This window comes from Aotus nancymaae, unplaced genomic scaffold (assembly GCF_030222135.1).
Source record: "Aotus nancymaae isolate 86718 unplaced genomic scaffold, 86718_ANA_hifiasm-v0.15.2.pri h1tg000021l, whole genome shotgun sequence".
Taxonomy (NCBI): Eukaryota; Metazoa; Chordata; class Mammalia; order Primates; family Aotidae; genus Aotus; species Aotus nancymaae.
Genome location: NW_026988433.1, coordinates 5,496,620 through 5,521,305, shown reverse-complemented (window position 1 = coordinate 5,521,305; position 24,686 = coordinate 5,496,620). Strand labels below are relative to the sequence as shown.

General features: G+C 46.5%; 1 protein-coding gene and 1 pseudogene across 1 annotated transcript in view; one reads left to right on the top strand and one right to left on the bottom strand.

The window, feature by feature from the left end:
- Window positions 1-5,320: 5,320 nt before the first annotated feature.
- Window positions 5,321-24,686, top strand: part of LOC105713413 (myb-binding protein 1A-like) — a 34,304-nt gene continuing 14,938 nt past the window's right edge. The window contains exons 1-2 of the mRNA XM_064379479.1: window positions 5,321-5,472; window positions 5,562-5,720. Of these exons, the coding sequence (XP_064235549.1) occupies window positions 5,347-5,472; window positions 5,562-5,690 (255 nt within the window). The 5' untranslated portion in view covers window positions 5,321-5,346 and the 3' untranslated portion in view covers window positions 5,691-5,720. The remainder of the gene's footprint in view (window positions 5,473-5,561; window positions 5,721-24,686) is intronic.
- LOC105726441 (NAD kinase-like) lies at window positions 16,931-18,264 on the bottom strand (annotated as a pseudogene).

The window sequence follows — 24,686 nt, the reverse complement described above, 5'->3', positions numbered from 1 at the left end:
CATCTCACCACTGTTAAAATGGCTTATATCCAAAAGACAGGCAATAACAAATGCTGGCAAGGATATAGAGAAAAAGGAAGCCTCTTACACTGGTGGTGGAAATGTAACTTAGCACAAGCACTAGGAGAACAGTTCGGAGGTTCCTCAAAAAACTACAAATAGAGCTACCATGTGACCCAGCAATCCCACTGCTGGATGTATACCTGAGAGAAAGGAGATCAGCATATTGAAGAGATATCTGCACTCCCTGTTTGTGGCAGCACTGTTCACAAGCTAAGATTTGGAAGCACCCTAAGTGTCCATCAGCAGATGAATGGATAAAGACAGTGTGGAGCATATAATACACCATGAAGTACCACTTAGTCATAAAAAAGAATGAGATGCTGTCATTCGCAGCAACATGGATGGAGTTGAAGATCACTACATGAAGTGAAACAAGCCAGGTGCAGAAAGACAGACATCGTATGCACTCATTAACTTGTTGGGTCTAAATATAAAAACAGTAAACTCACAGACATAGAGAACAGAAGGATGGATAGCAGAGGTGGAGAAGGATTGGGGGGTTTGGAGGAAGGTGAGGATGGTCACTGGGTACAAAATAGAAAGAATGAATAAAACCTACTATTTGATAGCAGAACAGGGTGACTATGCTGTATAATAACTTAATTATTAAAATTATTTTTTAAAATAACTAAAAGAGTATAATTGGATTGTTTGTAACACAAAGGATAAATGCTTGAGGGGTTGGATACCCCTTTGTCTACGGTGTGATTATTATGTATTGCTTGTCTGTGTCAAAACATCTCATGTACCCTATAAATATATACACCTACTACACACCACAAACATTTAAAATTTAAAAAACATATTTGCAAATACATAGTTGTATATATGCAAATATGTGTGTGTGCATATATATATATAGATCAGTGTGTATGTATGTATGTGTAAATGTATTAGGATGGTGCAAAAGCAATTGTACAGTTTCTGCCATGAAAAGTAATTAAGAGTAATGGCAAAATCTGCGATTATTTTGTGCCAACCTAATAAGATACATAGATGTTGATAGAGAGATGGAGCTACGATGCAGGTGTCGGTGTAAGTGTACCACAGTTAGGTGGGTAAATTTGCAGAAAGATATGGCTGTAGTAGGTAGAGATGCCTTGCTCACTCTGCACCCACAGATCACAGATCCCATCCACACACCTCATGCCTGTTGGCTTTCAGTAAATTCTTGCTGAACAAACAGATGAACGCTGGACTGCTGTACCAGGACCTAGAGCCCCTTATGCATGCGTGACAGGGAGCATGCTCCAGGAAGCATGTTCTTCCCTGTTCTTCCTTCCTGACACACCGCCTGATGACCCTGGAAATTTATTAATGTTTGATGAATATGTATAAAAACTGCCAATTCAATTAAAATATAAAAGCCCTGAGCTAAATTAATTGAAGTGAGGCTAAAAAAGTTCACTTGCATCCTGGTAGATAACAAGTGAGGAGCAGAGGTTGTCTTTGCACTGAAGAATTTTCAGAGCCACAGAAAACTCTTCAGCCGTTAAGGATTTAGGGAACTTAAAAGCATCGCTAAACCCACAGGCTTTGAAAACAGTTTCCACCTTGGCTCCCTTGGCTGAGTCACCAGGGACTGGGACAGGGTTTAAATGAGCAGCCTAGCAGGGCCTTGGTAAGCAGACTGCTATTTTCCCAGATGCCACAGGGTCACCCCAATGGCACACAGGGAGCCACCTCTGCCTTTACTCAATTCCCTTGAAACACATGGTATGCACAAGGAACCTCATTCTCTGACCTCACGGTATCACATCATTTTAACTCCAGCACAGAACGCAACACCTACCACCAACTTACCTCTTCAAACATCTGTTGTTGACGGAAAACAGGAGGCAAGTATTCAGAAAGGAGGGATGACTGGATTTCATTTCGGAAGAAGACTTTTTTTTCCCTAACATCCTGTGGCTGTTATGTTGATTATCTTGATTAAAATATTTCTCCGTGTTGTGAAAGATGAATTGTGAAAATGAGTAACTCAAAAAGGAAGAGGAAGCGGCAGGTGCCATTGGGACAGATGGGGTGTGGAGTTCAAGATTGCAGAATTGTGTTTTGCAAGAAACTGAGTCTGTCCTGGTTTGGGGCAAATGGAGGAATGTGAAAGCAGCTTGACATGGGCACATTAGGAACAGGAGGAGTTCTATCAGGTCCTTTTCAAACAGAAGCTGCCATCCTCTGAAGGGAATTTCAACAAGATTTGTGAAGTGTCTGATTGATTCTGTGTGGACAGTGCAGAGCTCTAAGCCAAGGCCCAATTATAGAAACCAGCTCCCAAAGCACATACTGGGCACTAGGGGAAAGGGTTGAGTATTAAACAGAGATCTCCATACAAAGAGAATTAGTCCCTACAGAGCCAGTTCAAGACCCCACACAGTCAAGACCACAGGCATGAGGAAATTCTGTCCTGACGACTGGTCACTGCATCTATGTGATACAAATAAAACCAGCAATTATATCTTTCTTTTCTATGGGGATGATGAGCCAGTCTAACTTCGTTTTGCTGTTGTTGTTGAGATGGAGTCTCACTCTGTTGCCCAGGCTGGAGTGCAGTGGCGCAATCTCGGCTCACTGCAACCTCTGCCTCCCAGGTGAGTCTGTGGACTGCTAGAGGGTAGAGGGAGAGGGCAGTGGGTTATACTTACTTATCAGGTACAGCGATCACTACTTGCGTGATGAGATCCATCCTCCAAACCTCAGCATCGCATAGTATTCCCCCTGTATCTAAAATAAAAGTTGAAACAAACAAACAAAAAACCTGAATTGAATTGGCACATAAGTCGAGGGAACATGTAATTTATGATCCAGACAAGGATCACTCTTATTAGCACATTGGGAAAACAGGCCCCTAAAATGTAACTGTACCAAATAAACTGGAATATATGGTCACCTTATGTTATTCAATCTACCATTGATGGACACGTGGGTTGATTCCATGGCACCGCCGTTGTGAATAACACAAACACAGCAGTGAACATGGGGAGGCATGTGTCTATTGTTCACATATTTATGCCCACTACCTGCATGTGTCTTTTTGGAGGATGGACTTACTTTCTTTAGGTTATATACCCAGTAATGGGACTGCTCAATTTCTATGCAAATTAACTCAGGAACCTATAACTGAACACTCAGTTTTTGGTTTTCTGTTCCTGGGTCAATTTGCTTAGAATTATGGCTTCCAGCTCTATCCAGCCACTGTGAAAAGCAGTCTGGAGATTTCTTAAAGAGCTTAAAACAAACCTACCCTCCAATTGAGGAGTCCCATTACTGGATATGTACCCAAAAGAAAGTAAGTCATTTCTCCAAAAAGACACGTGCATTCCATGTTCACTGCTGTGTTATTTACAGTGACAGAGACATGGAATCAACCCACGTGCCCATCAATGGTAGATCGAGTAAAGAAAAGTGGTACTTATACACTATGGAATACTATGCAGCCATAAAAAAGAATGATCTCTTGCTCTTTGCAGCTAATTTAGTTTTCAAAAAGGGGAAAGGGGAGGGATAACAGAGTCACTGTGAACTATCTTTGGTGCTTCCTTACAGTCACATGTTCTGTAGCTTCCTAAGGGGTCTCTGAACTACGAAGGTCTCCATTACCACTGCCCATTAGGAAACATTTAGCTTGAGTTTGGTGGACATCTTTCCTTGCTCTAAGCAATGTAAAAGGGAGTGAAGGAAACAGGTTACCCTCATTTTCCTCAAACTCCAGCTGTTATATTCATAAGTTTGGCCTTATCCCTGCACTTCCTTAAACCACCTTTATGAATTTTGCAATATTTATAAAACACCTGTCCTATTCATGAAATATTTTTAAATGGATCCACATGAATTGATTTGTTTTCAAGATATTTTATATTACTTTATAAATAGGAAATTAGAATTGCTTGTCATAAACCAAAGCTAAGAGGAACAGCAACCTAGGGAAAACGTGGTGACATTATTAAATCACGTCCTGAGACCGATCCATGTCAATGGCTCTTGAAGTGAGACAGGCTGTAGTCCTGATAAAAGAGGGATTATAACATATTCAATTGATGTTAACAATAATCTTCCTAATATGAAACTGTTTTAATGCTCTGCATTGAAAAAGCAATGGGAACCGCTGTATGATTCAATGTTATTCGATGACATAATCATGGACCAATAATTACCTCAAATGAAACCAGTGATTATAACCTAGGTTTTGGGTAACAGTGAGTTAGGCTGCCCTAGTCTTAAATACTGAAATCTACAAATAAGTATCTTGCTGAGTACTTTTATAATTTAAATGAAATAAGAATAGCTCAATCGCTTGCCTCGTCTGTGGTATCTAATAGATGCAATGTAAATGTTCATAATTGAAATACAGATCATCATTGTGATTGTAAAAGAGAGTTTGAGAGGGCTGAGCCATGTTTCTAGCCTAGACATTAGCCAGGAATGGGTAGGAATTGTCCCACCTGAGGTCCCACCTCTGTCCAGCTGGGAGGCCTCGGTGCCCCCACCTGTACACGAAGGCATGAGAGCAGGTGGTCACAGAGCCCAGAGCAACAGGCGGCCTCGCACGCCGCCCACACCCATGCCTGGCAGGCCCCTTCGCCTGCCAGGAATGCACCTTGGGCTGGGGCTCACTGCGCATCGAGCTGCACCGAGTGGGGGAGCGCTTCAGCCCTGCGGCCTCCCAGCCTCCCTCCTGCCAGCCTGCGCCTGGTGGGAGGGGTTTCAACGAGGCCCTGTCCTGGCCTTGCAGGGTGTGGCCACCTCTCTTAGGCTCCGTTTTCCTCCTGAAATGAGGACCTTTGGCCAAGGCCGGGCGGGGCCTGGTCAGGAGGGTGGGGGCCGCAGATGGGTCAGTGGCTGGGTCTCCTCCCCAGGTGCTGAACCCCGAGACCAGTGAGAATGAGGATGACCATGTGGTGGTGACGGATGAGTCTGACAAGCGGTGGCTGAAGGCTGCAGACGTGCTGCCAGCACGGGCCAGGCGGGGTGGCGGGAGTGGGAAGATCGGGAGGTGTGTGACGAGCCTGCCCCCACCCACAGGACAAGAGCAAGGACGGCGAGGAGAACAGAAGCTCGGAGAGCGAAGACCAGAGTGAGGGGGAGGAGAGCGAGGAGGAGGAGCGCAACGGGGACGTGGACCAGGGCTTCCGGGAGAAGCTGATGAGTGTGCTGCAGGCTGGGAAGGCACGGCTGAGCGGGGCCGGGGAGGGCTCGTGAGTCCCCGTGTTGTGTGCCAGGCTGACTACTGTCCCTCAGGGTGGAGAGGAGAGCGAGGACGAGGAGGAGCTGGGGGACGAGGCCATGATGGCCCTGGACCAGAGCCTCGCCAGCCCGTTTGCTGAGCAAAAGCTGCGGATCCAGGCCCAGCGAGACGACAAGAGCAAGCTGCAGAAGGAGAAGGCGCTGCGGCGCGACTTCCAGATTCCGGTGAGCCTGGGGGCCGGCGCCCCCACCGCCTCCATTACCGCCCCCGTATTCCCCGCCCCCGCCTTGCTGACCAGCTCTCCTGGCCGCAGGTGCTGGACCTGGTGGAGGTGCTGGTGACCAAGCAGCCCGAGAACGTCCTGGTCCTGGAGCTGCTGGAGCCGCTGCTGGAGCATCATCCAGCACAGCCTGCGCAGCAGCAGCTCCAAGCAGGAGCATGACCTCCTGCACAAGACGGCGCTCATCTTCACGTGAGCACGGGGGCAGGGTGGGCAAGTGCGACCAGCAGTCCCCAGCCCCCAGCCCCCAGGCAGAACTCCTGGCTTGCTTCTGTACAGGAAGGAGAGAGCCAAGCTTCCAGCCTGGGCCCTAGCCTGCAGGCTCACCGCTCAGCCCTAGGTCACGTGTCACTCAGTGACTAACACGGTCCTTGGTCCATCCCTGTGTTCTCCTGACACGTGCGAGCAGTGCCCTGGAGCTTGGGTCCATCCTAACCCTTGACAGTCTCCAGTGGGGCTGTGTGAGGGGTGGATGGAGACAGTGGCAGCACCTGTGGCAGGAGACACCCACCCAGTCCTTGGAGGTGCATGGGAGTTTGTCAGGCTGGGAGGCCTTGGGGAGTGCAGAAAGGGGAAAGAGCATCCCGATGGGAGGCGGTCAGACCTCCAGCTGGGAGGTCAGACGAGGCGTGAGGCCACAGGCCCCTGTACCCTCGCAGGCCCTGACCCTCGTGGGGCTGGGGCCACAGAGGCATTTTCAGCAGGAGCATTGGCGTGGGGAAGGCTGTGGGTCTGGTTTCCCTTTTCGGAAATGGCTGGCAGCGTGAAGAAAGCTTTGGGCAGGGCTGGGCAGGAGGCAGGCCCAGCAGGGAGGCGATGGCAGGCTGGGGAGAGCCAGGCAGGCGCCAGGTGCAGACCTGCCTTCAGGGCTCATGTGCTGGGTAGTTGAAGGCCTGGTCTCCTGGGCACTGCGCGGATGGTCTGCAGGGCGGGGGGCATGACTGGCGGTCATCCTCCACTCAGCCTCAGGCCACACCTTCTCAGACAGTTCTGCCAGCATGCGTGGACAGTGTCGCTCATTGAGCACCCTGCCCCTCGTCCCCACTCTGTCCCGGCCCTGCAGGGCCACATAGGGTTCTGAGCACAGAACCCTCGCCTCGCTTTACAAAAGGCCTGGAGGCCACTGTCCCATGAGGGATGAGTATGGACAGGAGAGGTGCGCCAGGCGGGTGGTTGGCCCTGGTGCAGAACCCCTCGGGGAGCTGTTCTGTTCTCCCCTGGGGTGCCCTCTCGCCCAAGCACGCCGAGCCCACATAGCTCCCAAGCAAACTGCAGGCGGCCCTGCCTTCCTCGGTGGCCTCGATCACGTCTGTCTTCCAGGTCTGTTTCCTCACCTGTAAAGTGGGACTTGCTTGGCGCTGCTTGGCAGAGCGGGGTGGACCGAGAGTGTTCTGACCAGCTCTTGTCCTCACCACCCGCAGGCACCACCTGTGCCGTGGCCGTCGCTACTGCCACGACTTGGGTGACCGCGTCGAGGCCCTGCATGGCCAGGTGGCGCGGCTGGTGGAGCAGGCTGGCCGCCAGCCTGACTCCTCCACCGCCCTCTACCACTTCAATGCTTCCCTCTACCTGCTCCAGGTCTTGAAGGGTGGCACTGCCGAGGGGCGTGTGCATGAGACGCAGGAGGAGCTGGAGGCTGGCACCGACCCCAGCCCAGCGCCCAAGGGCCCGTAGGTGAGCAGGGCCTGGCCCAGGCGGAGCCCACGCACTTCACACTTCCCCAGGACCCAACCCTCCACTGTCCGAAGCTAGCCCAGTCTCTGCTCCCATCCCAGAGGCCCTCTCCTGGCCTCAGCCAGTTCTCTCACCTGGCCTAGGCTGCCAGCTGTCTGGACTTGAACCTCGCAATGCGCGTCTACTCGTGAGCACTGAGCTCCTTCCTGACCAAGTGCCATAGCCCCCTCACGGTCCCCATGTTCCTCAGCCTCTTCTCCCGGCACCCGGTGAGTGTCGGGGCCCACCTTGCCCACTTAGGGTCCCTGCTCAGCCCCACCCGCGCCTCACAGCTCTCCCCTCCCTGCCAGATGCTCTGTAAGAGCCTGCTCCCCGTCCTGGTCCAGTGCATCACAGGCACACACAGGCAGTGTAACTACGTGAAATGATGCATATGTTAATTAGCTTGATTATGATAATCATTTCTCAATATACATGTGCCAAATTGTCACATTAGGCACCTTGAAAATACAAAATTTTTGTTTGTCAGTTACACCTCCATAAAGCTGAATTTAAAAACCCACAAAATTTAATTGTAACAACAGCTCTAAAACTAAGCCTTCCAGGACCCCCTTTATCTCACCCTCCTGATGTGTGTGGTCATATCTCATCATTCTCAGCCTTCTCAGCACTGAAAAGATGCTGACTTAACTCAGTCTCCTAAATGCACGGATATGTGCCCCTCTTGTCAGGTGGTGATCTTTTTACTTACAACTTATTTTATTTCATTCTATTTTGTTTTCATTTTCATTTTCATTGAGATGGAGTTTCATTCTGTCGCCCAGGCTGGAGTGCCTTGGTATGATCTCAGCTCACTGAAACCTCTGCCTTCTCGGTTCCAGTGATTCTGTTGCCTCAGCCTCCCTAGTAGAAGGGATTATAGGCACCTGCCACCATGCCAGGCTAATTTTTGTATTTTTAGTAGAGAACGGGTTTTACCCTATTGGCCAGGCTGGTCTTAAACTCAAGTGATGCATCCGCCTGGACTTCCCAAAGTGCTGGGATTATAGGCGTGAACCACCAAGGCCAGCCTACAACTCATTTTAAAGCTATTCATCAGGCTAAACCTGGCTCAGGACTCTGCTTGGTCTCCACATCCTCTAAGAATCTTCCATGGTGGTCTTCATGTTCTCTCCTCCCACCCTCACTTTGCTAGGCTGAATTAGGCACCAGCTGTATGCACAGTTTTATCCCAGCTCATGCACAACTCTCCCATACTTCCGGCTGTTTGTCCCAGAGACTACTGTGTACTTTCTCCTTTCTTCCCTCAGAACATTAGTGTGTGAGGTCCGTCAGATTCATCTATCTCCAATGCCCAGCACGACGCCAGATGACGGGGGTGTTAACTAGAGTCTAGCTGTATGAATGAACAGGTAAATGCAGAAGAGGACACACTTTTCTCACTAATAGTCTTAGCTTCATGGAACCAGGATCATTCGCATTTACTTACACAGCCTGCTCAAGCAGAATCTGCTAACCTCTTTGTCCTTAAATACAGAAACAATGTCCATATTCCTATTGTACACAATTGGTGCTCATTCATGCTCTCTTAATTAGTCCCCTGAGAAGTGGGAACCATAAAATCCAATTGAGCAGTCTCATCTCTCTTCCTTCTAGCTCTTGGTGAAGCCAGAGGAATGGAGATATACAAAGTTTTCTGACTGGGTGCAGTGGCTCACACCTGTAATCCCAGCACTTTTGGGAGGCAGAGGCAGGTGGATCACCTGAAGTCGGGAGTTTGAGATCAGCCTGACCAACATGGAGAAACCTCATCTCTACTAAAAATACAAAATTAGCTGGATGTGGTGGCACATGCTTGTAATCCCAGCTACTTGGGAGGCTGAGGCAGGAGAATTGCTTGAACCTGGGAGGCAGAGGTTGCGGTGAGTCAAGATCGTGCCATTGCACTCCAGCCTGGGCATCAAGAGTGAAACTCCATCTGAAAAAAGAAAAAAAAAGTTTTCTGAATGTCATTATCAGCTCAGAATTTTAAGTGTGTGTCCATTCCCCAGTCACTCGCCGGAGCATCAGGACATGAATGAAAGCTCAGTACCTCCCAGGTCACACAGGCTGGTGGTCCCTTATTCTGTAGAAGGTTTAACTGACACGCAGACTGTGGCATTCTCCAACATCATGTGATGACTTAGTTGCAGAACCAGGATTAGAGCCTAGATCCAGCGTAAGTTTCCTTCTCATTTGTGTCCTAACTTTGCCCTTATTTCATCTGATTTATGCATGTATTTTGATATCATTCATTCATTCATTCATTTGATAAATAATAAATATTTTATCTGTAATACATGCCAGAAAAAAACTCAGATAAATAAGAAACAGACTCTACTGTCTTCAACTATTAAGCTTCTATTTAACATTGCTTCAGGCATTTATTTATTTTAACATCATCATTTTTAAAGTTGATATATACAACTAGAGCATATCTGAGTCTATACAATGGCTAGTTCAAAATCGATCTGAATTTTATCCACATTTCTTAGCTTCTGATTTCTTTTTCTTTGAGCTGAGTGACTGAAATTTACTCCAAAACTTATTTTACTTAAAATGAATGCTTGGTTTTTAGTATTTACAAAAAGATGAAATATATAAAATGCCCTCTGGTATACTTGAATTGAATTTTCTTTCTATTACAAACATTGAATTCTTTTCAAAGTATAGTTTAATGTGTCCATGCAATTGTGCACAGTGACATATTCTAGGTTGGCCTTCTGAAGGAATTTTGAGAAAATATCCTATTCCCAGCACTTTCACATTGTATAGGGAAACAAGTTTTTAACTTTGTATTTGATCCACTGACCTTAGCGTTTTGAAATTAGGTTAAGTATCACACATGACCATACAAGAATATAAAATATCCATGACTGCTCTCCCTGGAGCAGAGAGTGAAAATAAAGCTGCTTTAGGTTGCAGGACTGGCTCCTAAGACATCTCCAAGATCCATGCCCAGGGAGCGGCTGCCAGCCATATCTCATGCCTTTGAATCAATAAGAACCTGAAAATCATTTCAGATTTCACATGTCTGCTTTGCTCATGTTTCTAGCTGAGAAACTGCTTGTACCTACAAGACAGAATAATTTTTTAAGTCCATCTGATTCTAAGTGCAGCTACTCACAAAAAAAAAATCAAACTCTGTTCTTTTAATATCTCACCTGAGGGCAGATAAGCCCTACAAAATACCCATATAGGTTATAAAACCTTTGGCTTTGTTTGGCCCATGGAATTAATGTAGGTGAAACTCAATTTTACCTCTAAAAGCATTTCAACATGATGCCAGAGCAGGTCCCATTAGTTGATGATAATGCAATATCACTTTTATTTGAACATAAGGAAAATCTTCATCATTATTCTTGGTCCCTGGGCCCATTCCCCATGGTGCCTGGGATGGATTTCTTTATGTAAATCTCCCTTACTGAACTAATACAGGAGCGCCATCTGGCTGGTTAGGATTTCAGAAGGTCTCTGTTGAGGAACAGGTGTCAAGAGCTCCACAAAATTTGGAAATAAACCTGGAAGTGATCGTTTCTTGCAGTTTCAGGGATTCCATTAAAAATGACAAGTGCTGAGGTCAGGAGTTTGAGACCAGCCTGGCCAACATGGGAAAACCCTGTCTCTACTAAAAATACAAAAATCAGTCTGGTGTGGTGGTGGGCACCTGTAATCCCAGCTACTTGGGAGGCTGAGGCATGAGAATTGCTTGAACACCGGGGGCTGAGGTTGAAGTGAGCTGAGATCATGCCAGTACACTCCAACTGGGAAAATGAGTGAGACTGTCTCAAAAAAAAAAAAAAAAAAAAAAAAGCGACGGGTGCTTTGAGAATGTAGAGAGAGGAAAATAAATGCAAAGTAGTTGCTGTCTCATTTCTGCCAAAACTTTTACGCCCAAAACGTTACATCAAAATGTTATCTAACTAAATATTTGCATTTCTCATTCTGAACCAATAAGTCAAACAAGGCATATACTTATTAAAATATCCAGTGCCTCAGTTTCCTTATCGATGTCAGGGAGGTAGGTGCTAGGTACAGGAATGGAAAGACGGTAATGGATGGAATTGAAATGAAGCTTCTTCTGCATATTTGTGGAAATCAGAGAGCTATACATGTCCTTAGGGGATCTAAGAACTGCAATGGGCAGCCGGGCGCTGAGGCTCACACCCATTATCCCAGCACTTCAGGAGGCCAAGGCAGGTGGATCACTTGAGGTCAGGAGTTAATGACCAGCCTGGGCAACATGGTGAAACCGTGTCTCTACTGAAAATACAGAAATTAGCCAGGCATGGTGGTGCATGCCTGTAATGTCAGCTACTTGGGAGGCTGAGGCAGGAGAATCACTTGGACCTGGGAGGTGGAGATTGCAGTGAGCTGAGATTGCGACACTGCCCTCCAGCCTGAGCAAGAGAACAGGACTCCATCTCGAAGAAAAGCAAACCAAAACAAAAAAGGCTTACAGTAATCCTGTAAGCATATCAGGGAAAACGTAAACATGGAGATATGTTTCAAAAATCCTCAGGGATGGCACATCCTGCCCCCAGTTTTTTTTTAACTGGAAGCAGCCGATGTACCTTCTAATAACATAATGCTTGGCACAATCAATTGGTCTGTGCTAATGCGGTTGCCACGGTCTCTTCAATGTGAGTCCAGCCACCACTAGTGGGCGGTCTTACTGAAGCTGGAACAGAATCCAGTAATAATCAGGACCTTCTCAGCACTGGCTATGTCTAAACCTTGTTTGAGTGGTATCCAGAAAACTCAGGATATCATTATAGCTGAATAGCCTCAGAAATGAAATCAGAGTTTGAGTAGATCTGTGATTCTCCATAGCCACCTGGAAGCGTATTTGTGTTTGTTTAGTATCCATTGTAAGTGGTGGCAGTGAAAGTATCTTTTATGAACAAATAGGTGAGGTTCCTGCAAAACCACCCCTGAAAAAGCCTCTTTCATCACAGTTATGATAAGATGCATCACTGTGGAATGATCTCAGTCAATGCCATTTTAAGAAGTGTCCACCATTTAGATAACCCTCTCTGTGACAAAGAAGGACAGAGACATTCGGTATGGATTTTGTCATTATTCTTGGGGTTTGACCTCTTACTTGCAAGCATTTAAGGTGAGATAAATGGAAAAAAATGGCTTGGTGTAATGAAGATGGGTATCTGTGTCTCAGAACAATATTTCCAGAAAAGAATTATCCAAGGAGCTTTTCCTCATACTACCAAGAGGAGTGATATATCTTTTTAAAAGTTACTTCAATGAGCCCAAGGATAATGAAAAAATATCCTGATGTTAAAGAGACATGGAAAGAATGTGAATTAAATCATTTCACACATTGAAAATGCCTAATTACTTATGTATAGGCGATTTTAAACAAATGAAAAAGTTAAAAATATATTACCCTGGCATATTGACTGTTTTGAGTTAAAGGTAGTTGGAAAATAGCAGGTGCAGGAAAATTATTCTGACCTCTTTTCTGTTTCTTAAAAGCAGGAGATGAAATTCCCACGTGATAGACACCTTCACTATAGCAAAAGAAATAGCATCTTTCTCCTCAAGGACAAGAGTGGAGGCCAAATAGAATTCAGTACAGACTTCATGAAAACAACTCCTGTCTTTTATGTCTTCCCACACAATTTAGCTGCGTCTTCACAAGTTTCTGTTCTTTGTCCAATCCAGTATATAAGTAAGGGTCTCTAACTGCTTAAGTCTTTTTTTTTAAATGATGCCCCCCATGCCATGTAAAACTTGTCTTAAATACATTTGCATGTTTTCTCCTGTTGATTTATTAAATCTCAACTTAATTTTCAAGCTCGTTTTGCAAGAAGCCCTAAATGGGATCCCCACTCCCATACCCACACATGAAATAGGTGAATTATGTAAATTCTAACTCTAAAATTTTACATATTTAAGTTGGCCCCTAAAAAACATGTTAAGCACCATTCTTATAATTTGCAAAATGGTGCTGGTCCCTTCTATTTGAGCATGACATGTAGCAGATATTGCAGGGTCCACCCACATGCCCTCACCAGGAACTGCCGGAGCATGAGCTGAAGACAGCTCAGAGCTGAGTCCCTCTCTCGGAATGTCGCTGGCCAAAGGAAAGTGTCTCTCAAAGTTACACCCCCTCCCCAAAGCAGCTTGCATCCGGTAATGGTAGGAGGCAGAGAAATGGTTTATTTGTAAAGACCTAGCCTCGTTGCCTTGATGAGGACAACTCTGAAAAGCCAGCTCAGCATCAAGGTCTCCCCTGGGATTCCTGGAGGCTGATGTCACAACTCATCACAGACCACTACCTTCTACATGTCATTCCTCCTCCCTGACTCCCTCCCAGAGGATTCTACCCAGTGAACCTCCGTCTTAGAGCACGTTTCTAGCACACCTAACCTGAGACACTTTATGAAGAGGATTCTGTTAACAAATTGATGCACATGCAGGGGCACATTGTGCAAGCATCCATGTCAGGAGGCTGAGGCAGGAGAATTGCCTGAACCTAGGAGGCGGAGGTTGCGGTGAGCCGAGATCGCGCCATTGCACTCCAGCCTGGGTAACAAGAGCGAAACTCCATCTCAAAAAAAAAAAAAAAAAAAAAAAAATTCCTCTGTGCCAGAGGTTGCAAATGTATGACAGAAAACCCACTGAGTTGAGCTCACAAATATTTCCTTTGATTTGCCTGATGGTTTAAAAATACTTTGTATTCATCGACAACGTGTAATATCAGGAGATTTTACATTAAATATAAGATATCTAACTTTTCTTTAAAAATGAAAATCTGAATTGTGGCAATACTGGCATGCATTCTAAGAGCCACAATCAGCTGGAGATGAGGTCGCCACCACTGCACTCTTTAGAGAGCATGGGAGCTCTTCAGTGAGCCCCAGTCTCCAGCACGCCCTATCGCCCCCCACCAGTCGGTTTCATTCATCTGTCTAACCTGCCTGGCCCCTGTAGGCATTTGAGCTTGTGACTTCCAGTCTTGTCTATGATTTCTGTCTCTACTAAAAAGAAAGTGAATTTCTCAAGGCCAGAAACTATTGATCCTGTTCCAGCATTTTTCACCTCCCAGAAACTTGACCTTTAACCTATGAGTTATTTAACTGGTGATTCAGATATTTCTGTTTAACTGGTTTGCTTAACTGGTGATTCAGATACGTCTGCTCAGGGTGAGAGTGACTCCATGTCTGATGGTCTGTAGAATTTAAGTCATTCGTTTATTTTTTATTCTATTTAAAAGTTGTACTGCAGGTACATAATTAAGTTAAACTTTTCTGTTTATAACACATCAGTGGTCTGTGTAAGATCCCTTTCTTGTTTTATCTATTTTATTAATTTGATTGCATTCCCTATTCTTATACCTGTTCCCACTGAGTCCACAAGCGCAGCTCGAGCATGTGTAGTATGTGTCCTTAATATAGCGGGGTGTGTGTGTGTGTGTGTGTGTGTGTGAGTGTGTGTGTCTATGATGTGCATGTTCACCTAGGGAATTTTCTTGGCTGCGTGAATGTATTTGAATCTAAACTTCTAATTATCTAAAAATCCATCATCATAACATATTTCCTCAACCCTTGGTACATGAGGCTTGGGGTAACGCACAAGCCTGTGGCCCCTGCTCCTGACTCAGGACTTGACCATTCATTTCTAAGCACACAGAACTCAAGAGTACTGGTCACTGAGCACAACTCAGAAAAGCAGGAACATTCTCCCTGTTTTCTCTTAGCAAAGGGTGTTTTGGTGTTGATTCTTGTCTGGAAAGATACTTTTTCCTCTTATTATTTTTAATCCTCCAAGAATGAAAATGCCAATCCCTTCTGGACAAAAGACATCCATCAAGGCCCAACTTAAAACCCGGGTCTTTCAAATGCCCAGATTCTCACTTTCCAGGAGAAAGCTGAGTCTGGACCCACAGGTTATAATTTCATCAGCTCTTCCCTGCAGCATTTGCTTGTCCTGTGCCTAGCCTGGACCACGGCCCTTCCCTCCTATGCCACATCCTCCCCTTCAAACCACAAGGGTTAGGGGCAGTGTTCTAGTTATTCTCTGACTCCCACAGCCGAAGCCTGGCTTAGCGGCAGATGGCCAGGGAACATTCACTGGAAAAGCAGACATTGGTTTTGTTTTGTTTTTTTTTCCCACAAGTCTTGTTTATTGAAAGGATCTGAAAATTGTAGTAAGGCTTTCAATGACATTTAATAAATTTTCAAAAAATTAATATGAAACATTAAAATTTACTTAAAAAAAAAACAAAGTTTTCTAGATCATTTCCATCTCAGGTTGCTCTAGGGCTCAGCTCATGCCCTTTTCGTTCAGATGAGTGACTGGAATTCTGAACACAGCTGTCTTTGGCCCTAATGCTGGGTACTGGTCCCTCTCTCCTCCTAAGCCCGTGGCTGGGCAGGCGGGGGCTTCACCTGGGCTAGAGGTCATGGCTGACTTACAGCCAGGCCCACTGCCCAGATGGGGGTGAGCAGGGCAGACACACGTGTCGGAGAATGTGCCTGGGCTGGGCCCGGTGGCTGCGGGCAGCACCTCTCCAAACTTCCTGTTCCTAAATCCGCAGATGAGCAGGTACTCAAAAAATAGACACCTGGGCAGCAGCGACCAGGACCCCAGGCCCTGACCACGGCCTCCACACACCTGTGCCTGCTGTGCCCGTGGAAGATATGGGCACCGGCGCACGCAGCGCCCACATGCAGGCCGGAGGCTCATGGGAGAGGCAGGAGGAAAATCAGTGTGTTGAGTCTTTCGCTTGGGTTAGTCGCAAAATTCTCATTACAGTTGCAAAACAAAAGGGATCACGATCACTAACCCGGAAACCCCCATCTCCCAGACCGTCAGGATCACGCTGAACAGAATGGTCCCCGAATGGTCCCTGAGGACGGTGTCTTGCAGGAACGTAAACATTTAACGGCCGGACGACTCGCTTCCCCTCGAAATCTTCACAAAAGTGTGTACGAGAAAATATGTACATAAGCACTTCGAAAGTTGCAAACAGCCTCTAAAAAGTATGTACAGGATTTAAACCACCTCCCTGGGAGCGGAAGCTACGTTGAGGAAGGCGTGGGTCGCCGGAGATGCCAGCCCCCTCCTGCCGTGGGTCCCAGACTCAGGGCTGGCCTCGAGCGGGAAGGGCGGGGGAAGCATCCAGCCCTCTCCAGAAACTGAGCAGAACAAAACTACCTTGCCAGCCACCAGCAAGCCCGTGCTTTCAATGGCGCCTCGCTTGGGGATTTCCCTGCAGAAGTTTTAGGGAGGAGGCTCAGGCCGAGAGCAAAGGCTTTGCAGCTGAGGAAGGCTTTTGGGTGACACATTGTCAACAGGGAAGGACAGGTCGAGTCACTCTGACCCCTCTGAATTTCAGCTGACTGATCTGGCATGGAATTACGGCAGCTGGAGGCCATGCTCCGGGGACCCGCGGGGGTGAGCGGGGAAAGGGGGTAGGTAGTCAGCGGGACAGAAGAGCTCCCAGCCCGTTTCTCACTTTGCTTCTTTAGAAATGCAAAAAAAAAGTCAGATTTAAAATGTTATAAAACAGCTGATCTGGACACAGGCAGACCCAGGTTCTAAACCAGCTACAGAAAGGAAGTGGTCATGCCATTTAAACAGAGGAGTTCACAGACACACACAGATTGGTCTGTCCCCAGAGGGTGCATGGAGGGCAGAAAAACAGACAGCGGACGAACCTCGACCTAGCCCTCCTCCTCCTCCTCTTCCTCCTCCTCCTCCTCAAAGTGGGCTTGCTTCTTCCGGACGTTCCAGTGCAGGCACTGGGCGAGGCTCTCAAACCAGTCGCTCACAGGATCCCGCACGCAGATGGAGGGGAGCGGGTAGCATGAGGCAGTGATGCTGATGCTGTCTCCGTGGCGGATCTCTTGTCTCTTCCGTCCGTCAAAGGACACCCATGCCGTGTTCCTTGCTTCAGGTGACAGCATGATCTACAGCTCGACCCCTGCGGGGACCACGATGGGCCGGAAGGACAGCGAGTGGGGGCAGATGGGCATGATCATGATGGCCGGCACGTTGGGGTGGATCATGGAGGCCCCAGCCGCGGCCGCATACGCCGTGCTGCCCGTCGGGGTGGACACGATCACTCCGTGGCCCTGCACCGTGGTGATGAGGTGTCCGTCCAGGTAGACGTCCACGTTAGACAGGTAGGAGGAGGGGCCTCTGTCGATCACCACCTCGTTCAGGACCTGGTGCTGCATGGCCTGCTTCTCAACATCCATGTCCAGACCCACAGGCCGCGAGCCGCTCCCACCCAGCCCGTTGTGCATGGCCGTTTTCTTTCCCTGGAGGTCCTTCACCACCCTGACCTTCAGCCGGCTCCGCAGGACAACAGCTGCGTTCCCCTCTATCACCTGAGTAACTTGGGACTGAAAGTTTTCAAAGCTGAATGGGGTCAGGAAGCCCAGGGAGCCCAGGTGGAACGCCATGAGCGGAGGCACGCTGCCCTGGAAGAGTGAGGAAGCTACAGCAGCGTCTCCCCCCAGGCAGATGATGAAGTCTATCCGATTGGAAATGTCATCATAATCTTCTCGGAAGGTGCAGAATTTCCTCTTCACTGCCCCGAAGCTTTCACCGCTGGCGATGGCACGGTCTTCTCACTTTCTTTTCCACATACACGATCATGCTCTTCTCCTCCATGAGGCATGTGCAGAGCTCCTTGAACGGCTGCAGCAGGCCGGCATCTCTCATCTTCTTGATGACAAGGACGCTCTTCGGAGCCTTGTTCCACATCAGCCGCTGGCTTGCGGGGTCCTGAATGTGCATGATGGTCCGGGGGTTCTGCAGCACGCAGGCCTTTGGTCCGAAAGTGGTCACTGGGCATGGCCCGTGGAGAGAGCGCGTCCTCCTGAACTCCCTGGTGCTCCCAGGGCGGGCGAGGCGGACAGGCTGAGACTTGGCGCGGCCCCGGATGGGGTGGCTGTAACTCCAGGTCTCGTCGCCGTGGCAGGCCGAGCAGCCGCACCGCAGCCGCGCCGGGACTCAACTCCTTATTCACGGTCATGTTTTCCTGTTCCATTTCCACAGTCAGGAAATGAGGACTTCGGCCAGAAAAACACCGATGCCGTTCGCTGCCGCGGGCGCCTGCGGGGGCGTCTACATGCCGGACCGAGCCCGCAGGCCCCGCCACCGCTACCTGACCCTCGGCGCCCCGGCCGCCCGCTGCCCCATGGCCGCCCGGACCGCAGACATAGTGGAGCTTCAGTTCCACTGCCTTCTCTTCTCTTCCTGAGGAGAACTTTGTCTGGTCTTCCTTGTAATTGGGAGTGTTCTTGTGCAGGGCAATCAAGCACAGACAGACACACGAGAAGGCGTACTGGGCAGATGGATCTGCTTGGGACACGTGTTCCATCATGGGAGGCGTTAAGGCTCGGCTCACGTTAATGAATGTGAGATACCTGTTGTGGGTCTCTATCCCCTCTGCAGTAGGATTACTGAGGAAAGATAAAATAAGCCCGTGAGTACACTCTGAAAATAGCAACGTAACTCAATCATGTGTCCTCAGAAGAGTTTGACTTAAAATTAAAAAAAACTATTGTATCTGTTGTTAAGAATATAAAAGTAGGACAAGCTATAGGAGATCAATTTTAAATCATCTGAAGCTACAGGAAAGATTCGTCCTGAAGCTTTTTTCAAATGAGGTAATGTTTTTTCTGTCTTGGCCTTTTAATAAAGAAATCATGCATTAGGCAAATAATAACATTTAAACCAATTATGAGCAATTGATCTTAATTTTTTTTAAGAATATAGAACTGAGTTATGACCTTCTTTTTGTGAATATAATGCCTTTACCAAAATAAAACAATGAGAGTTATGTCTTATGCATTAGCTCACACTGTTGGAGATAAACAATTTTTCCTTTTTCTCTTTTTGGATGAGAGCACATTATCAAAATTTTTATGTACAAAATATTATTTCCTTCTTAATAAATGTAGGGGGTTGACAATGACTGGCCATGTTTCACAATAACACAATACCTCTCATGAAAACACTAGGAGTAATTACACCATCTTCATTATACAGATGACAGAAGTTAAGCATCAAAGGTTTATTTGTCACTCACAGTAGGTCAAAATAACCTGAAATACAACCCAGCATTGGGACTTTTTGTTTAAAATGAGTGAATCTCCAAAAGGATAGTAAAAATGGAGTGTGTTTTAAAAGTTTACATTTTTGAAAAATAATGCTTTTAACCCTTATGAAATACAGTGTGATATTGTTATGTATTGGAATTCACACCATAAATCTAAGGGGTGTGTATGCATTTAATTTGAAGGGTGCTCACTTGAGCCACTTTGTGAACATGAGGTCAGGGTCTCCCTTCCATATAGGAATCGACTTATTTGTGTATCCTAGACCTCTGCCCCTTCTCCCTTGGGAGAATCCTGGACTGAGAACATGGGGTTATGTATGTGCTTATTTTCAGCAGCTCACAGTGGCCTTGGACAAGTCTTTTCTCTTCTCTAGGCTTCAGATCCAATCTGAATGGCACAGGTGCCAAATGGGTCATTTCTAGCCTGTGACTCCAAAAAAGCTGTTACAGCTCTTTGTACCAAGTCTGCTCTGCAGACATGTGGCACATTTTGTTATGCTCAGGAAGTGTTTTAAACAGTTTCAAATCAGTCTTTTAACATTTTAAGATTTTGCATAAATATCCAGACGTCCTTTGTCTCCCGGAGCATCTGAGGCTCTGGTGCCCCAGGCTGCATTCCTGCGCGGCCCCGGGGTGGCAGCTGGGCTGCGGTGACCCTTTCCCACACCTCAGGCACCCAATGACTCTGGTCTGCTGGTTCCCCCACCCCACTGCTACAGGAGCTAAAAAGAAATTATTTAGGAAGTTAGTGAGAGTGAGAGTCCTCAGTAAGGTTTCCCTTTTAACAAAAAGCAGCTCCCCCAAATCATTTCTTTTCTAACAAAGAGCAGCCTGTAAAATGGAGCTGCGGACACAGATAAGCAAGCTGGACGCCCGCACGGGTGAGTGCCGGCAGTTGTGCCGATAGAAAACGGCTACCTGGGCTGGGCGCGGTGGCTCACGCCTGTAATCCCAACACTTCGAGAGGCTGAGCGGGGCAGATCACAAGGTCAGGAGATTGAGATCATCCTAGCCAACATGGTGAAAACCCATCTCTCCTAAAAATACAAAAATTAGCTGAGTGTGGTAACAAGTGCCTATAATCCCAGCTACTCAGGAGGCTGAGGCAGGAACATAGTTTGGACCCAGGAGGTGGAGGTTGTGGTGAGCCGAGGTCATGCCACTGCACTCCAGCCTGGTGACAAAGCAAGACAGTGAATAAAAAAAAAAGAAGAAAGAAAAGGAGAAGGAAGGAAGGAAGAAGGAAGGAAGAAGGCTACTTGAGGGCCAGGCATGTTCAACATGGACCTTCATCTTCTCTTTTCTTTGTCAACCACGTGTACAGCAAAGGAGCGGGCAACATGGCACCAGCCAGGTAGAGACACCATCTGTGTAGTGAAAGACGAGGGTGGGGCAGCCAGCTTCTTTGTGCATTATGTAAATGGCACCCCTGGTCCAACTAATTTTGGACGCTATGTAAATCAGACACTGCCTCTTCAAGATCATCTGTGAAACCCCGTGCATTTCACCAGGAAACTGGAACACCCACTGGAGAGCTCCCCTCTGCCTGCAGGAGAAAGAGCTTTTCTCTTTTCTCTTTCTTTTGCCTATTAAACCTCTGCTCTTAAACTCACTCCTTGCGTGTGTCCTCACCCTCGATTTCCTTGGCGTGTGGCTCCAAACCTTGGGCATTACCCCAGATACACGACCCTGCTTCACCGCGTCCTTTCCTCTCTAGCCTGAGACGCTGTCACTGCGATAACTCACTTTGCTTGCCCTACTGATCACCTTATAGTCAGGTGGGGTCTTTCTTGTGCCTGTGTCTTTCTCAAGTCAGCATCAGTGGTCAACTATGAGAACTGTTAATTCCAAGAAAAGCCCTTGTACTCATTTCAGTTTGCAATCCTTTTCTCATGAATATTAAAATATTCCTTCAATCTGGGCTTCTTTTCTACCACAAGAAATCCCACCACACCAATCCCATTAATCTGGGCTCAGAGACAGTATTTTCCTTTCTTTTTAAAATAATCTTTGTATTTCTCTCTTTTTTTTATTGTAGTTTAGGTTCTGGGGTACATGTGCAGATCATGCAAGATTGTTGCATAGGTACACACATGGCAAGGTGGTTTGCTGCCTTCATCCCCCATCACCTATATCTGGTATTTCTCCCCTCATTATCCCTCCCCACCCTCCCCACTGACCCGCTGTCCACAGTGTGTGAGGCTCCCCTCCCTGTGTCCACATGTTCTAATTGTTCAACACCTGCCTATGAGTGATACCATGCGGTGCTTGATCTTCTGTTCTTGTGTCAGTTTGCTGAGAATGATGGTTTCCAGATTCATCCATGTCCCTATGAAGGACACAAACTCATCGTTTTTAATGGCTGCATAGTATTCCATGGTGTGTATGTGCCACATTTTCTTTATCCAGTCTATTGTTGATGGACATTTGGGTTGGTTCCAGGTCTTTGCTATTGTAAACAGTGCCGCAATGAACATATGTGTGCATGTGTCTTTATGATAGAACAATTTATAATTCTTTGGATATATACTCAGTAATGGGATTGCTGGGTCAAATGATATTTCTATTTCTAGGTCCTTGAGGAATCTCCACACTGTCTTCCACAATGGCTGAACAAATTTACACTCCCACCAACAGTGTAAAAGTGTTCCTATTTCTCTACATCCTCTCCAGCATCTGTTGTCTCCAGATTTTTTAATGATCACCATTCTAACTGTCGTGAGACGGTATCTCAATGTGGTTTTGATTTGCATTTCTCTAATGACCAGTGATGATGAACATTTTTTCATATGCTTGTTGGCCTCATAGATGTCTTCTTTTGTAAAGTGTCTATTCATATCCTTTGCCCACTTTGGATGGGCTTGTTTGTTTTTTTCTTGTTAATCTGTTTTAATTCTTTGTAGATTCTGGATATTAGCCCTTTGTCAGATGGGTAGATTGCAAAAATTTTTCCCATCTAAATTTGTTGCCCAGATTCAATCACAATTAAACATTCATACATAGGGGACTGCGAAAAGGTGGAAAAGAGATTAAACACAACGGATTTTCTCAAAAGACTTAACTTCTGTTTTGGAAAACCTAAAACTCACTATAAATAGAGTTCCTCATAGAGCACAATGTAATAATGGGAAAAGCAATCAGTTATGAATTCTTCAGTGTTTGCTGAAATCTGTTCTGTTTATTGTCTTTTCTTCTCTCTCTTTCTTTCTCTCTCTCTCTCTTTCTCTCTTTCTTTCTTTTGCCGAGGCTGGAGTGCAATGGTATAATCTCAGTTCACCACAACCTCCGCCTCCCAGGTTCCAGCCAGCGATTCTCCTGCCTCAGCGTCTGAGTAGCTGGGATTACAGGTGTGTGCTAATTATTGTATTTTTAGTAGAGATGGAGTTTCACCATGTTGGCCAGGCTGGTCTTGAACTCCTGATCTCAGGTGACCCACCCACCTCGGCCTCCCAAAGTGCTGGGATTATAGGTGTGAGCCACCTCACCCAGCCAATTCTGTGTATTGTATCTTTTTAAAATAATGATAATAATAATAATAATTGTAGTAACAAAACACATAACATAAATACACTTCCAAATATTTAAACAGGATGTATAACTCTTTTTGCTCTTTAAACATAATAATCTGTCATATTCCCCACATTCCTGTTATATGTAAGTATAAAATTTACCATCGTGACCATTTTGAAGTCTACAGCTCCATGGTGGCAACATTCACATTGCTGTGCAACAAATTTTTAGAACTTTGTCGCCTTGCAAAACTGAAATTCTGTACCCATGACGCTAACAGCGACGTCTCATTTTCACGAGTCTGCCCACCTCCGGGCAAGCACCTTCTCCTCTCTGTCTGTGAATGTGATTGCACTAGCTACCTTCTATGTGGAATCCTGCAGTATCTGTCTTTTTGTGACTGACTTCTTTCACTTAGCATAATGTCCCCAAGGCCCAGCTATTGTGTTGTCTCATTTAACTCTTAAGGCAGTCCTGGGAGATGGGTCTTATTTACAGATGAGCAAACAGAGGCTCCAACAGACGTCCAGTGTCACCTGACAATGCGCAACAGGTCAAGGTTTCAAATTCCAGTTTAAATCCCTGTGGCAGGGCTGGACACGGTGGCTCACACCTGTAATCCCAGCACTTTGGGAGGCCGAGGCGGGCAGATCACCTGAAGTCAGGAGTTTGAGACCAGCCTGACCAACATGGTGAAACTCTGTCTCTACTAAAAATACAAAAATTAGCCAGGAGTGGTGGCCGGGACCTGTAATCCCAGCTACTCAGGAGGCTGAGGCAGGTGAATCACTTGAACCTGGGAGGCAGAGGTTGCAGTGAGCTGACATCACACCACGGCACTCCAGCCTAAGTAAATAAAGAATAAATCCCTGCTGCTACCTTGTAGGCCAGGGTTTCTCAAAGCAGAATCTGCTGGGGCGTGGGAGGACACTCCAGCATTGCCTGGAAGCTCTGCTGCTTTCTACAGTGTATGTAAGTTTTATTTCTATCTTGCTGGCTATCTTTTCCTTTCTGCTTTTTATCTGGGGGAGAGAGTTGGGCTGGCTCAGGTGCAAATACTTAATCACACTTCTCGTCTATTGGTGCAATCTCTCCTATGATCCGTAGGAATCTGCGCTATTAATGTGTTTCCTTTTCCTCCCCCATCCGAGATTCTTCCTCCTGCCGTCTTCTAAGGCACAGGTGTTGGCTGTAGCTTGAACAGGACAAATATCCTTATAAAGTCGCCGTGTTGGCGTGTGCATGCATGGGGGTGTGTGTGTGTGTGTGTTTCAAGCCACAGATTTAACTCTCTATTTGCCACTGTTCTTATTTTGAAATTTGTTTTGCATTGTTCTTAGTTATACCAAAGTTATTACTTTTCACATTTTTAAGAATCAACAGGTCCACAGATCTGTAAAACATATCACAAAAAGGAGCAAATTCTGTTCATCCACTCCTCCTATTATTCTTTTCAGAGATGTTTTCAACACATTTAGCTGAGTTTTAGTATTTATCGTCAAATGGCATGTTTATCTTATTTGTTTCTATTTACTAAAATCATCTGTCATATCCCTAATATTGCTGATGTGCCTTAAGCTTTCTTTCACTTCCCTCTTCCCTGTGTGAGCCCCTTCCATACCTCGTTCCCACAATCTTTCTAACATACATTTCTTTAACTTGTATTTTAGGTTCAGGGGTCCATGTGCAGGCTTGTTATGTAGGTAAGTTGCATGTGACGGGGCTTTGTGTACAGATTATTTCATCCCCCAGGTGATAAGCCTAGTACCCGAGAGGGAGAGATTTCCATCCTCACCGTCCTCCCTTCACCCTCAGTTAGGCCCGAGTGTCTACTGTTC